Here is a 12,127-nt window from a genome sequence, read left to right as displayed (position 1 = left end):
GCTGGGCACACTGGTAGTAAATATTCTGATTTAACAGGTTCTTTTCTGTAGAAAAATCGACAGGATCCTTAATAAGACCAATTTTGTGAGGAAAAATAAAGTGCCCTTTGGAGAGAGAGAGAAATCCCTTTCTTGAATGGCCCAAAGACTGCCCTGCCTAAACAACCAGGAAATACTCAGGGCTTGCAGCTGCTGGTTGTATCTCATCCCTTTGTGCCAGCAGAAATCCTCTTGTGTCTGCAGCAGCTGGTGGGCACCCCAAATTGTAACAGACAATTCCCTTAATGGGGTGACACTGCCTCTCTCTGAACAATTCACAAATCAACCAAATATGGCATTTCAAAAGCTTCCCGGCTGATAAAGGAACAAATTTCATGGCGCTGATAACATTTTGAACTTCCTAAGTCTGGAAATTGTTGGCATATAAGAAAATTTTACACTAATTCAGGTCATGGTTTTATACTGTGTATAAGATTTGTTTGGGACTTTTCTTTCCCAAATTCTTCAATATTTTTTTTCTTACCAAGGAAACAAGCATAAAAGCATGTCTGAAGACAACACAATAGGTCTCCTTTTGTCTGAGTTATCACTGGTGATAAGAAATCACTGGACTGAAATTAACTGTGTTACACAATTATTTCTGTAGTTACTGGAACCATAGTGATGCTATTGAACACACACATACCCAAAGGGAAAATTTAGCACAGATTTAATTAGAGCATTGTTTTGAGGTCAAAATTTGGTTTGAGGATAAACTTGGACTAAGGTACCTGGTATCTCTTCCAAATAAATATACAGTGATGTGCATTGCAAAAGGAAAGGGATTTTTTTTTTATGATTATGAAGAATTAAATCAGAACTATAAATTACTGTTTTATTCATATCTATTTTTAAAATATTTTCTGTTTAAAAATACCTACTGAATAGAAATAAAAGATCAAAATTTTGCCACTGTATTTCTGTAAGGAGCACAATATATCAAGAGACTATAAATTAGCAGGTACTACTTTGTCACATTTATAATATATGAAAATGTCATTTCACAGGGACAGGCAAAGATGATGAAGGATGGAAAGGTTTTTAGAGTTATCCAAGAGAACTGCTGGGATCCAGAAGCACGGATTAAAGAGATGGACCAGTCAGGTACAGTTCCACAAAGGAACTCAAATCACTGTGTTTCATTTAGAATAACAACTTCTCTGTCAGTCCATCTGAAAGTGCTCAACAACAATATAAAAAAAAAGGTTTAGCATACTAATTCCTTGGTTTTAATTTGCTGATAGTAATTGGAAACTGATATTCTTCATATTTAGAAGGAACCTGTGCCCATAACTTTCCTCATTCTCAGCAGCAATTTATTCCCCACTAGAATTTATTATTTTTGGTGGGGTTTAGGACACTAAGGAACTCATTGACAAAAGTAAGGATGACTGACCCTGGACTTGAAATAGCACCATATATTCCGGTTAAAACATTCATGAAGGAGGAGGAAGCCCCTTCATTTTTGTTCCAAATATTAAAAATAGTCTTTTTACACACAGGATTTCTTCTATGTCTGTTTCTTTTTCTAATACTTTTTTTCTGTTTATCCATGTTTCAGCCTCATTTTGTGGTTTTGCTGTAGGACTCTGAGCCTAGAGAACTGGCACAATTACTTTGTCAGAAAGGGGAGTTTTCCTCATTTAGAAATTTAACCAGGTGCCAAATTTGCAAATTTATTTTCCATCAGCTTCCATGCAAGCCACTAAATAACATTGGTAACATGGGAAACTGAGGATGAGGGAAGGAATTTCTAGGCAGATCAATTATTTTTGCTAGTTCTTATTAACACTGTAATTCCAAATTACTCTTGTAAGAGAAATATTATGTTTCTAAAAGATTATTTTTTCTTAGATTGAGGCCTGAATAGTTCCTACATCAGTTTCCCAGTGGACACAACTCGAATATCTTCAGCTTTTCATAAGGAACAAACACCTGGGTTGCTTAAAATAACAGATATTGTACAAGTAGCATCTTTATGATTATTGCTTCCTCCTCTTGGGCCTTATCACCCTCAACAAGCACATGAAAGTGGTTGTAGCCAGTGGGGAGTTGGTCTCTTCTCCAAGATGACAAATAATAAACAAGAAGAAACTGCCTGAAATTGCACCAGGGGAGGTTTAGATTTGATATCAGCAAAAATTTCTGCACTAGAAATGTTGTCAAGCCTGGAACAGCCCTGGTGTAATCCCCGTCCCTGGAGGGATTTAAAGGATGTGCAGATGTGGTGCCTGGGGACACAGCTCAGGGGTGGGCTTGGCAGAACTGGATTCATGGCTGGAATCAATGCTCTTAGAGGTCTTTTCCAACCTAACTCATTCTGTGTTAGGAGATAGTCTGGGTTATTCTTCTGAGGGAGGTTTAGTGCAACACATAACATAGGCTAGCTTGGAAAGCCACCAGGTAGTGAGCGCAAAAAATGTAAACACAATTTAGACAATTTTAATCTATTTCATTTTCAGCCTGGAAAAGCAGTATTTGAAACTCCAACCATTAGACCTTTAATGGGAATGCCAGAAAGCCTTTGCAGACTGAAATATGCTGCCTTGTCACAGAATCATAGAATCATGGCCTGACTAGGCTGTAGTGTTTCTCTGAGTTAGCTCAGGGATTTTGGGGATTACCAAATCACTCAACTACAGAGTGGATCATAAATAGCCTTTGGGCATCTTTCTCTTTCAGGTATTTCCCTCAGCACGAATGGCAAATTTCTACAAAGCAGTTCTGCCCCATATGTTTGTTGTAGACAAAGGGAAAACACAGGAGGATTTTTTTTTTCAAGTTTTTGCAGCAGCTCTCCAGAAAAGAAAATGTATCATGAAAGCAGCATCACAATATTTCTTCATGAACCAAACAGTGCTCACTTGATTAAAAAAATGTAAACCTGTATGTTACAGCACCATCTGGTGACTTGTGCCCTAAAAATGTCCCTTTTTATTACAGCACTCCAGACATACAGGTATCAGCCAATTAATTATGTGGGAGGGAAAAAAAGCCTTTGTGTTTTTCATTCTTTCATCCTTACTGCTCAGCTAATGATAAAGACTGTGGACCACATTTATTCTTTTTTGGTTTAGAAACCTCTAGCTACTTAGTTCAGACTGCTTTCTCTTACACAGGCTGAGATAGATTATACCCAAAATTTAACCTCCAAACATGGCATAATTTTGGGACAAAGATGCAAGAAGTCTCCCAGCTGAACAAAACCAGAATCAGTCACTGAAAGGTATTTTTAACTCAGAGAGATAACTTGGTTAAAAGGCTTTGTTTGTGCCATGCCCAAGAAATCCTGCCAGTAATAAGAAATGGTCTCCAGTGGAGCAAAGAGACTCAATTAGTTCTCCCAATCATATGTCCTATGTCTAATTGATGTACATACTTCTATCTTGATCCACTCAATAAAGCAAGCTATCCATGTAACTCAATAAAACAAGCTGTAAAAGTAATTACCATCACAGTTCTGTGACACAAATCATCACAATTTTGTCTGAGAAAATATATCAGTTCATCCTAACTGCCTTTCCTTGTTACTTTCTCCTTTGTAAAACCCTCTGAAGAGGGTAAAAATGTAGAGGCTTTTCTGTGCTGATTCTTCTTCCTAAAGCTAATTTCTAGGAGCAGTCAGCTTGGAAATGTACCTTTAAGGTTTATGTTAAATTTGCTCAGAAGTGTAAAAATGGATTGAAAGCAGATACAATGATTTTTGTGGAAAACATGGAGAATGTTCCCAACAAACTAAATAAGTGCCCATATTGGTGGATGATCTAACTTGGATAATTCAGTATTTATGTAATTTTGCAGATCTAATCCTTACCCCCATACCTCTGCTGCTGTACATAATATTAATCAGATCTTGCAGCAATCTGAGTCAGCTTCTCCTCTTGTTTCCTACTTAAACTTCTGAGGAGGAGGATAAATCATTTTAATCATTCAAATATTTTGGCAAGTCATTTAGAGTTCTCATAGAGTTCATTCTGCTGGAGGTTTTTTCTGCCATCTTTTGTTCTAGTAGTTTTGCTACTAACAACCAAGTTAAATTTTCTAAAGCATGACAAGATATGTGCAAAAATACTGTAAACAAACCTATAAAAACACCAAAACAAAACAGTTTTGCATGTAACTATTTTGTGAATTCCTAATTACTCTTTATTGTTTACTTTGTTTGTCTTCCAGGTTTGTTATTTTCACTCTGTAACCTGTCATACAAAATATTATAATAGAGATTTGTGTTTGAGCAGAAACAAAACAACATGGACTTAATTCTTTTTATTTTTAGCATCAAAGTTAAGAAAACAGGCAGATTTTTTTATATTTACAACCTCAGCAGTCCAGACACAAGATGAATGAAACCTAACACAATTTAGCTTTGGGAACACTTAGGAAAGCATTGTTTAACAACAATTGTTGACATAATGTTATTTATCTTTGAGCTAATACATTTATTTATTTAATATATATGAAAAATTCACGCCAAAGTAAACTTGAGTTACTGTATTCTGTTGGTTTAATGTCAGTTTCATTCACATGAGAGTAATACTAAATTGCTATTTTAATTGTTTGTACAGGTGCGTACTAAATCCTTCTAAAATCAAAAACCCTAATTTCCCAAATTAGCTAGTATGAATATAGTAGTGTTTATTCTTTCTACTTAGCAAAAATATCCAAATCCTAATAAATTGATACACTATGAGTTTTATTGCCGTGATCCTTAATTAAAAAAAAATAATAATTTATCTATGTCACTGTTAAATCAGTCTTTCTTATCATTAAAGCCATTACATTCTGCCTCTCAAACCAAAGTACTTTCTTATTTATAACATTTTATCAAAAATAGACAACAAAAAAGGAAGCATTAATATTTTCTTTTTCTTACTCAGGAGTCACCGTCCAAGTCCTGTCCACAGTCCCTGTAATGTTCAGCTACTGGGTAAGCTCCAACTGAGATATTTCATAATTCATATGTAGCAACATTTTTAAAATTCAAAAGCATCTTCCTACAAATTGAAGTAGTCACTAGAATTGTTCTGCTGTGAAAAAGAAAAGGCAAAAAAGGAATGCAGGTATGAGAAGGTGTCTGCAGGATGTCCTGGCAGAGCTCCACACCAGAGCACACCCAGTGAGAAAATATAAAACAACTGAATTCCTTATGGGGGCAGCTGGAAATGGAGAGAAAAAATATATCCAACATGAATCCATGGTGAGCAGACAGACACGTATGTACACATTCCAGAAGGCAGGCATCAATCAGTACTTTCTCAAGGAAAAATAAAAAGACACAAAGGATGCATTTGTGGCCTTGTCCCACTTTCTTTTAAATGTGGCATGGGACTCATTAACATAGAATGCTTTGAATCTTAAAATTCAGGAGCAAATTTAAGTTCCTATGTTCCCCACGTGGTGATCTTGAATGCTTCAAAGAAATAAGGACAGGATGAGGAGATAAATTACAGCAAAATGCTGTTCTAAATACATTCTGGATGTGAGTATTTAGGAATGTGCACAGGTTAAGATGCTTATATGTAAATGGATTTGTGCATTTAGAACTATTGTGCTAAGCCCACATATAAGAAATGCCATTGATTTTCATCATTTCTAGTTAGTTACTCCTCTTCAAAACTTTATTCTGGTATCTAAGGGAATATTTTCCATTAAATATGTATTCGGGAGAAAAAAACCTAGAGATTGATTGCATGGATATTGCACTTCCTTGTTAGAATTATGGATGTTATCTCCTTCTAAATGTTAGAGAAGTTTGCTCAAGCTTTCTCTGTAGAATTCACATGCTCCAACATCTCACATTTCTTATTTTTATTTCTTCAGCTCCAGTAATAGGAGAGTAAATATTCATTGCTATGTATAAAAATTATACACTGAGGTTTTTGCATGGGGATAAACAAAACCAGGGGACTGCTTTACACAAAAGACCAGATACTTATGTGCATCAGCAACCTGGGCTTTATTGCACTCATCCTGAGCAGTAAAGGCAACAGCAGTAGATAAAATATTCAAGAGAAAAAGCAGAACTGTACCCAGAGGTTTTAAAGCAAGGCAGAATTTAGCTCTATTTTCCAGCTGTTCAGAACTGTAAAGCACATTTGGGTTCAAACCCTACCAGTTGTTTGCAATGACATTTATCCAATAACTTCCAAAGGTGATAACATTTGAGAACTACATTGAAATGCACTGCTCTGCTTCACATCTTACCAGGCCAAACCTCAGGATGCTTTAGACCTTGCCCAGCTGTTAAACAATGATTTAGCTGCCACAGTAAAGAAGCACCCCAAGAGGTTTGTTGGGCTGGGCACGTTACCCCTGCAAGCTCCAGAGCTGGCTGTGAGGGAAATGCAGCGCTGTGTGAATGAGCTGGGCTTTCCTGGAGTGCAGATTGGATCTCATGTCAATGAGTGGGACCTGAATGCCCCAGAGCTCCACGATGTTTATGCTGTGAGTAGCTGTTGCTTTCCTTCTTTGGGGGAATTCTGTGATATGGAAATCTGTCTAAAAATGTCTGGGAGCACACTGAGTCATCATTTGAGCCTTCTAATCTGCTTAGTGATCAGAGAGACTCAGCTTTAGTTGTAAATGATAATTCTTTATAGGATATAATGGCAACGATACAACATATTCTGAAATATATTTTACAATAATGAATAACAAATTTTGTTTTATTATACGAGTTCTCACTGTAGATCTGCCTTCTTGATTTGTGAGGATAAGTGCAATATCAAATAAAGCACTGTCTGCATTTGAGTTCAAGTTGCTGTATCCAATCCTATTGAAATAACTGAGAAACCCCCCTGAGATTATCAGAGATAGCACCAAAGTACCACACAGAACTATGTAAACAGGACCAAAATTCCCAAACTGAATGTATTGATCATCAAATGAATTAACAGATAGCACTTCTTGAATAGCCTGAGATCCAGATGAGGTGGTCATTTGTCTAAATTAGGGGTTTAATCAATGTCCATTCTGAATCTGTTTCTCAAGTTATTAGAGCTGTCAGCCTGGAATTGATTCACAGAGGTTATTTTGTAGGATGCTCAATTTATTCAGAAACTCTGTTGGTGCAGCACCTGGACTGATTGTTTTTATGGCCATATACAGTCAGATACCAACATCTGCCCTTGGAGATGCCCACATTTATGGGATCACAGCATGGCTGAGGTTGGGAGAGGCCTCTGGGGCCACCTGGACCAACCCCCTGCTCAAGCAGGGCCACCTACAGCCAGATCCCAGGACATACCCAGGTGGATTGTAAATATCTCCAAGGATGGAAACTCCACAACCCCTCTGGGCAACCTGAAATTTCCTGATCTCCACTGAAGCTTTTCTTCTAGGGGACGAACAGCCCCAGTTCTCTCAGCATTTCCTCACAGGAGAGATGCTCAGTCCCTCCATAACTTGGAGCTCTCTCCAGTAACTCCATGTCTCTGCTACTGAGATCCCTCTCTTCTTCTGGGATCTCTCTCTTATACTGTACGTCCTTCAGCTTATGTTTCACGCATGTAGGAAGTTACCCCTTTCATTTTTAGAAACATCTCTGGATAATACAGATTATGAAATTAAGCCATATTGGATTATGAACTTTGTCAAACTACCAGGCCAGTTATTGAATTGCTATTTTTAGTTTACAAATGTAGATGGCAATTGTGCTCCACAATCCAAAAGTTGCAGCTTTTATTTATGCATGTATGGGTAAATAAACCCAAATTTTTCAAATGTGTGACAATCTCCTTAGCAACAAGAGCATGTCCAGAAATACATCTGACAAAACGAAGCTGTTAAATCCTGGTTAAGCATATGAATGACTCTGATGACTGTATATTTAAATTTAAGCACACAGTCAAATTACAGTCACAGTCAGCATCCAACACTAGTCTTCTGTTTGCCTTTCCAAAGATGTCAATAGTTTTGGAAAAATTACTGTACTTGGGTAGAGATGGATTGTTGATCAGAATACAGCCAGATTTTGAACTCTTAGGAAGAATTAGGAATAATTTAACATTTTTGTAAGCTAGGTAGAGGACAAAATGGGACAAATGTAGTGCAACTGAATGAAAATTTCTGAATGCAGCTGGAACAATTCTGCAAAACCATTCTCAATTGACTCTATAAGACAATATGGGAATTCATTCTCATATGTGTAATGAAACCAAAAGAATGTTTGCTTGAATTGATTTTATACCACAGGATGGCTGAAAAAACACAGCTGGAAAAGCATTTTTGTACTGTATTATTCTGAGAAATGCTTGGTTCACTAAAGAGATGTTATCATCTGTGCTTCCAGTCCTGTAGTCACAGGAAGAGAGTGAAACTGAGTGAGGCCTTCAGAACATGGCCCAGAGGAGTAAATACACCCAACTATTGCTTATAGTCCTTACTTGCGGGCCTATTTTCATTACTAGTACTACTGCTCAGTACTACTGCAGGTCATTGAAAAGCATGAATAAGATCTAAGATGCATTTTGCTATGATTAATAAAGATTCAGACTTTTTCTTTTTGCTGCAGGCTGCTGAGAAATTAAATTGCTGCCTCTTTGTGCATCCCTGGGACATGCAGATAGATGGGAGGATGTCCAAATATTGGTTTCCCTGGCTAATAGGTAAATGTATATTTACTTTGCTTAACCTACATTTATGAACTGGATTATGTCCAGGAGATTGCTGCCAAGTACAGTACAAGTACAGAGAAAATTACATCATTTTTCTGTCAAGCTTTCTTTTTTTTTAATCTACTATTATGATTAGGTCTGTTGTGTAAACTCTGTAGTCATTTGTTTCTAAGCTTGTTTAGCTTTTCTTTTAAATACTTAGAATTCAAATTATTCAGACTAGCAACAGAATCTAGTATTCTCTTTTGCCCTAAATACAAAGAGCAGATAACAAGGAAGAAGTGAATCATCTCTGAAATTAGCTCCTCAAAAATAACAAGGAGTAAGCAAAACCAGTTTTTCTATAATTTCTTGGGTTATTTCTTAGAAATAGGTTGATAACTTTACATCAGCTGTAGCTGAAACAACATGTACTTTGAAAGCTCTCAGTAGATGCTGGATATTATCTAGTTTCCATTTTTTCCCTGTTTGATAGGTAAATCATAACACTGAATAACAGGAGCAGGGTTATTCTGCTACCCAGAAATGTTTAGACCTGATTCTACCTTCATGCATTTTGTTTTGTGTTGGGTTTTTTTGCATGGTTTTGCACTGCCACCAGTTCTGAAAAACATACACAACATAAATATAATACACATTCTGCTTGGAAAATCTTGCTGTCCCAATCAGCAATGCATCATCTTGAAAGAATATCAGTCTTAATCAGATCATGCTCAACAACACAGATTTAAGAAGAAAATGAAATTATTGCACTTACTTAACAAAGTGAATATAGAATATTTTCTTACTAAGCATAATAATGCTTTGCATCTGAGCGTATGGTAAAACATTAATAAAAATAACCCTTCCAGATGCATAGGTGTTGTTTCCCCCCTAAATATGGGGAACTCAGTTCCTGATTTCAAGCTGCATGTCTGAAGCTGGGTGTTTAAAATGGCATGGTATTCTAAATATGTTGGGTGTGATCAGAAGCTGAGAACTGCTGTAGGAACCTGAATTCCTGTTCTCTTCCTAACTAGGTTTCCAACCCAGCCAGGAGCAGAGGGACAGATTAGTTCTAAACTGTAGGATCTGGCATCATGTGGTAATCAAACCCCAAATCTGTGTTGGAATATCCATTTAACATATCTGCTCCACTTTCCACAGAAAATAAACCCACAAGGAGAGGTGATAAGACACCCTGGCATATTCCAGACTTATCTTTGAGCAAGGATAATGGGAATCAGGCCTGCACAGGGTATCTCAGGGCATACCCAACCTGTCTATCATCTGTCCTAGTGGTGTGGAGTAAAAACTGGACTTAGAATTCAGAACACCTTCACTTCCAGGCCTGTGTCCTCCTTTCAGTTAATTAGAGTTCAACTCTGTGTCCCTCCAGTGGAAATAATGCATTACCTTTGGTAGCTGTCTGGCAATTATTACTTTTTTTAGTTGGCCAAAGGCTAATGGAAGAAAATTAAAACAACATTTAAAAATCAAATAGGATTCAAATAATCAATAAAGCTCTTATACAATTAAGATGTTTTCTTCTTAGGCATGCCAACAGAAACAACCATGGCCATTTGCTCCATGATTATGGGAGGAATTTTTGAAAAATTCCCTAAGCTGAAAGTTTGCTTTGCACACGGAGGTGAGTAGTGCACCATGTGAAACTCCTGCTCCTTGGCTGAGCATGGTACAGTTGTATTTTCTGGTCTCTCAGCTAATGGGGCCACCACGTGAAGCCTGCCACCAGCTGAGCACTGTCACCCCAAAGAAGACAGCCTGACAGATCAGCTGCTTTTATGAAACTCTCTAGCCTGCAGGGCTCAAGCTGGTACAACAGTTAAGGGAAAACAAAAAGGAAGGGAAGGCAGCAGGTGGTTTAAGGAAAAGGATAAGGAAGCAGCAGGAGGAATTTGGGCATCACAGTAGTGAAGAAGTGAGAAAAATAGAGACAGAAGCTAATGAAGGTAAAGGAATAAAAAGCCACTGGTGCAAAGCACTTTCTTCCTAAAGAGCTGGCAGGAAAACTTATGGACCTTTGGTGATAAGGTGGCTTTTTTCCCTCTTACATATTCTCAGCTTATTAAAAGTTATTAACAACTCCTTCTTGCAGGTGGAGCTTTTCCATACACAGTGGGTCGAATCTCGCATGGCTTCAACGTGCGCCCCGATTTGTGTGCCATGGACAACAAGGTGGATCCCAGAAAATACCTCGGCTCATTTTACACAGACTCTCTTGTCCACGACCGTGGGGCTCTAAGGCTGCTAACAAGTGTAGTAGGAGAGGTGAGTTTTAGTGCTTCCAGAAGTGGGTGAGTCATTCTTCAGTTAATTTTCCAGGAAACATCAAGAGGAGAAGAGAAGAAGAAGAAAGAAGAAGACAGTGTCACCCAGTGAAATAAATTGATGGGCTTCTGCCATGTTGATAATGCTTTTACTATATGGATTTATTGAAATGGTGGGTTTAATCCAGGAAATCATGCACTGTCAACCTTAGTTCCATCCTTCTCTGAGCTTGTTCAGGATGGGACTTCAAGCAAAGACTACTTCAGTTTGGAGTCTGGTTTTCAAATGGCTTAATTTTCAAATTCAAGTGCATGCTTGAAGAAATCAAGTTGTATCTCCACTTGGGAAGTTATAGACACAAAAAACATCAGTAATAAGGAAAGCTTTTGTGGGTATCTCAGAGAGACAATTAAACATTATGGGTTTGCAGAAGTATTTTAGTTGTTTGTAAAGAAGTCTTTGTAGCTTAGCAAAGTGGTGTTTGTGAGGTCCCCAAGACGAGGTGAGAGATGTGAATCTGACTCCAAGTTCTCAGAAGGCTGATTTATTATTTTATGATATTATATTAAAGAATACCATACTAGAACTATACTATGTAACATACTAAAGAAAGAGAAAGGATGTATCAGAAAGCTTAACAAGAATGATAATGAAAGCTCGTGCCTGACTTCTCAGAGTCTGACAGAGCTGATGGTGATTGGATTAATTAAAAACGATTCACATGTTTGGATAAACAATCTCCAGACCACATTCCAGAGCTGCAAAACATGGAGAAGCTGAAGCTTCCCAGCTTCCTGGGGGAAGAAATCCTGGGAATAGAAATCCTTCTTCTATTGCTTTCTTTACTGTGGTACTCTGAGCTCAGGTATTACACTTTAAAATCTGTGAGTTTTCAGTTCATGCTGCACCTGAAGTCTGTAGCTTTGGCTCTGGAGTTCTGCCTGCAGCTCCCCTGCAGGACTTGTGCCTTTTAGGAAAACTTTGCATTTGAAGATTTATGGAAAATCAACCATGTGGCAGCACAACTACATCTTGAAACAATAGTATGGAAACTTTTGTGACATGTATGTTTGTACAATAACACGGCAGCTCTAAGGAGTGGAGACAACATTTTTGGTTAAACCACCCTGAACCAAAAATAGATTTATGGAAGGAGCCCCATAAAATGTGCAAAAAGCCTGTCATGGAGCCTATTTCCATTA

General features: G+C 37.7%; 1 protein-coding gene across 4 annotated transcripts in view; it reads left to right on the top strand.

Moving 5' to 3' along the window:
• Positions 1 to 12,127, top strand: part of ACMSD (aminocarboxymuconate semialdehyde decarboxylase) — a 38,669-nt gene that overhangs the window by 22,329 nt on the left and 4,213 nt on the right. For all 4 annotated transcript variants that reach the window (XM_064718195.1, XM_064718196.1, XM_064718194.1 and 1 more), the window contains 6 exons: positions 1,047 to 1,143; positions 4,917 to 4,966; positions 6,247 to 6,483; positions 8,552 to 8,645; positions 10,189 to 10,284; positions 10,753 to 10,925. In XM_064718195.1, the coding sequence (XP_064574265.1) occupies positions 1,059 to 1,143; positions 4,917 to 4,966; positions 6,247 to 6,483; positions 8,552 to 8,645; positions 10,189 to 10,284; positions 10,753 to 10,925 (735 nt within the window). In that variant the 5' untranslated portion in view covers positions 1,047 to 1,058. The remainder of the gene's footprint in view (positions 1 to 1,046; positions 1,144 to 4,916; positions 4,967 to 6,246; positions 6,484 to 8,551; positions 8,646 to 10,188; positions 10,285 to 10,752; positions 10,926 to 12,127) is intronic.

The sequence above is a fragment of the Zonotrichia leucophrys genome, chromosome 7 (genome assembly GCF_028769735.1).
Source record: "Zonotrichia leucophrys gambelii isolate GWCS_2022_RI chromosome 7, RI_Zleu_2.0, whole genome shotgun sequence".
Classification (NCBI taxonomy): domain Eukaryota; kingdom Metazoa; phylum Chordata; class Aves; order Passeriformes; family Passerellidae; genus Zonotrichia; species Zonotrichia leucophrys.
This window is presented reverse-complemented; position numbering and strand designations above follow the sequence as displayed.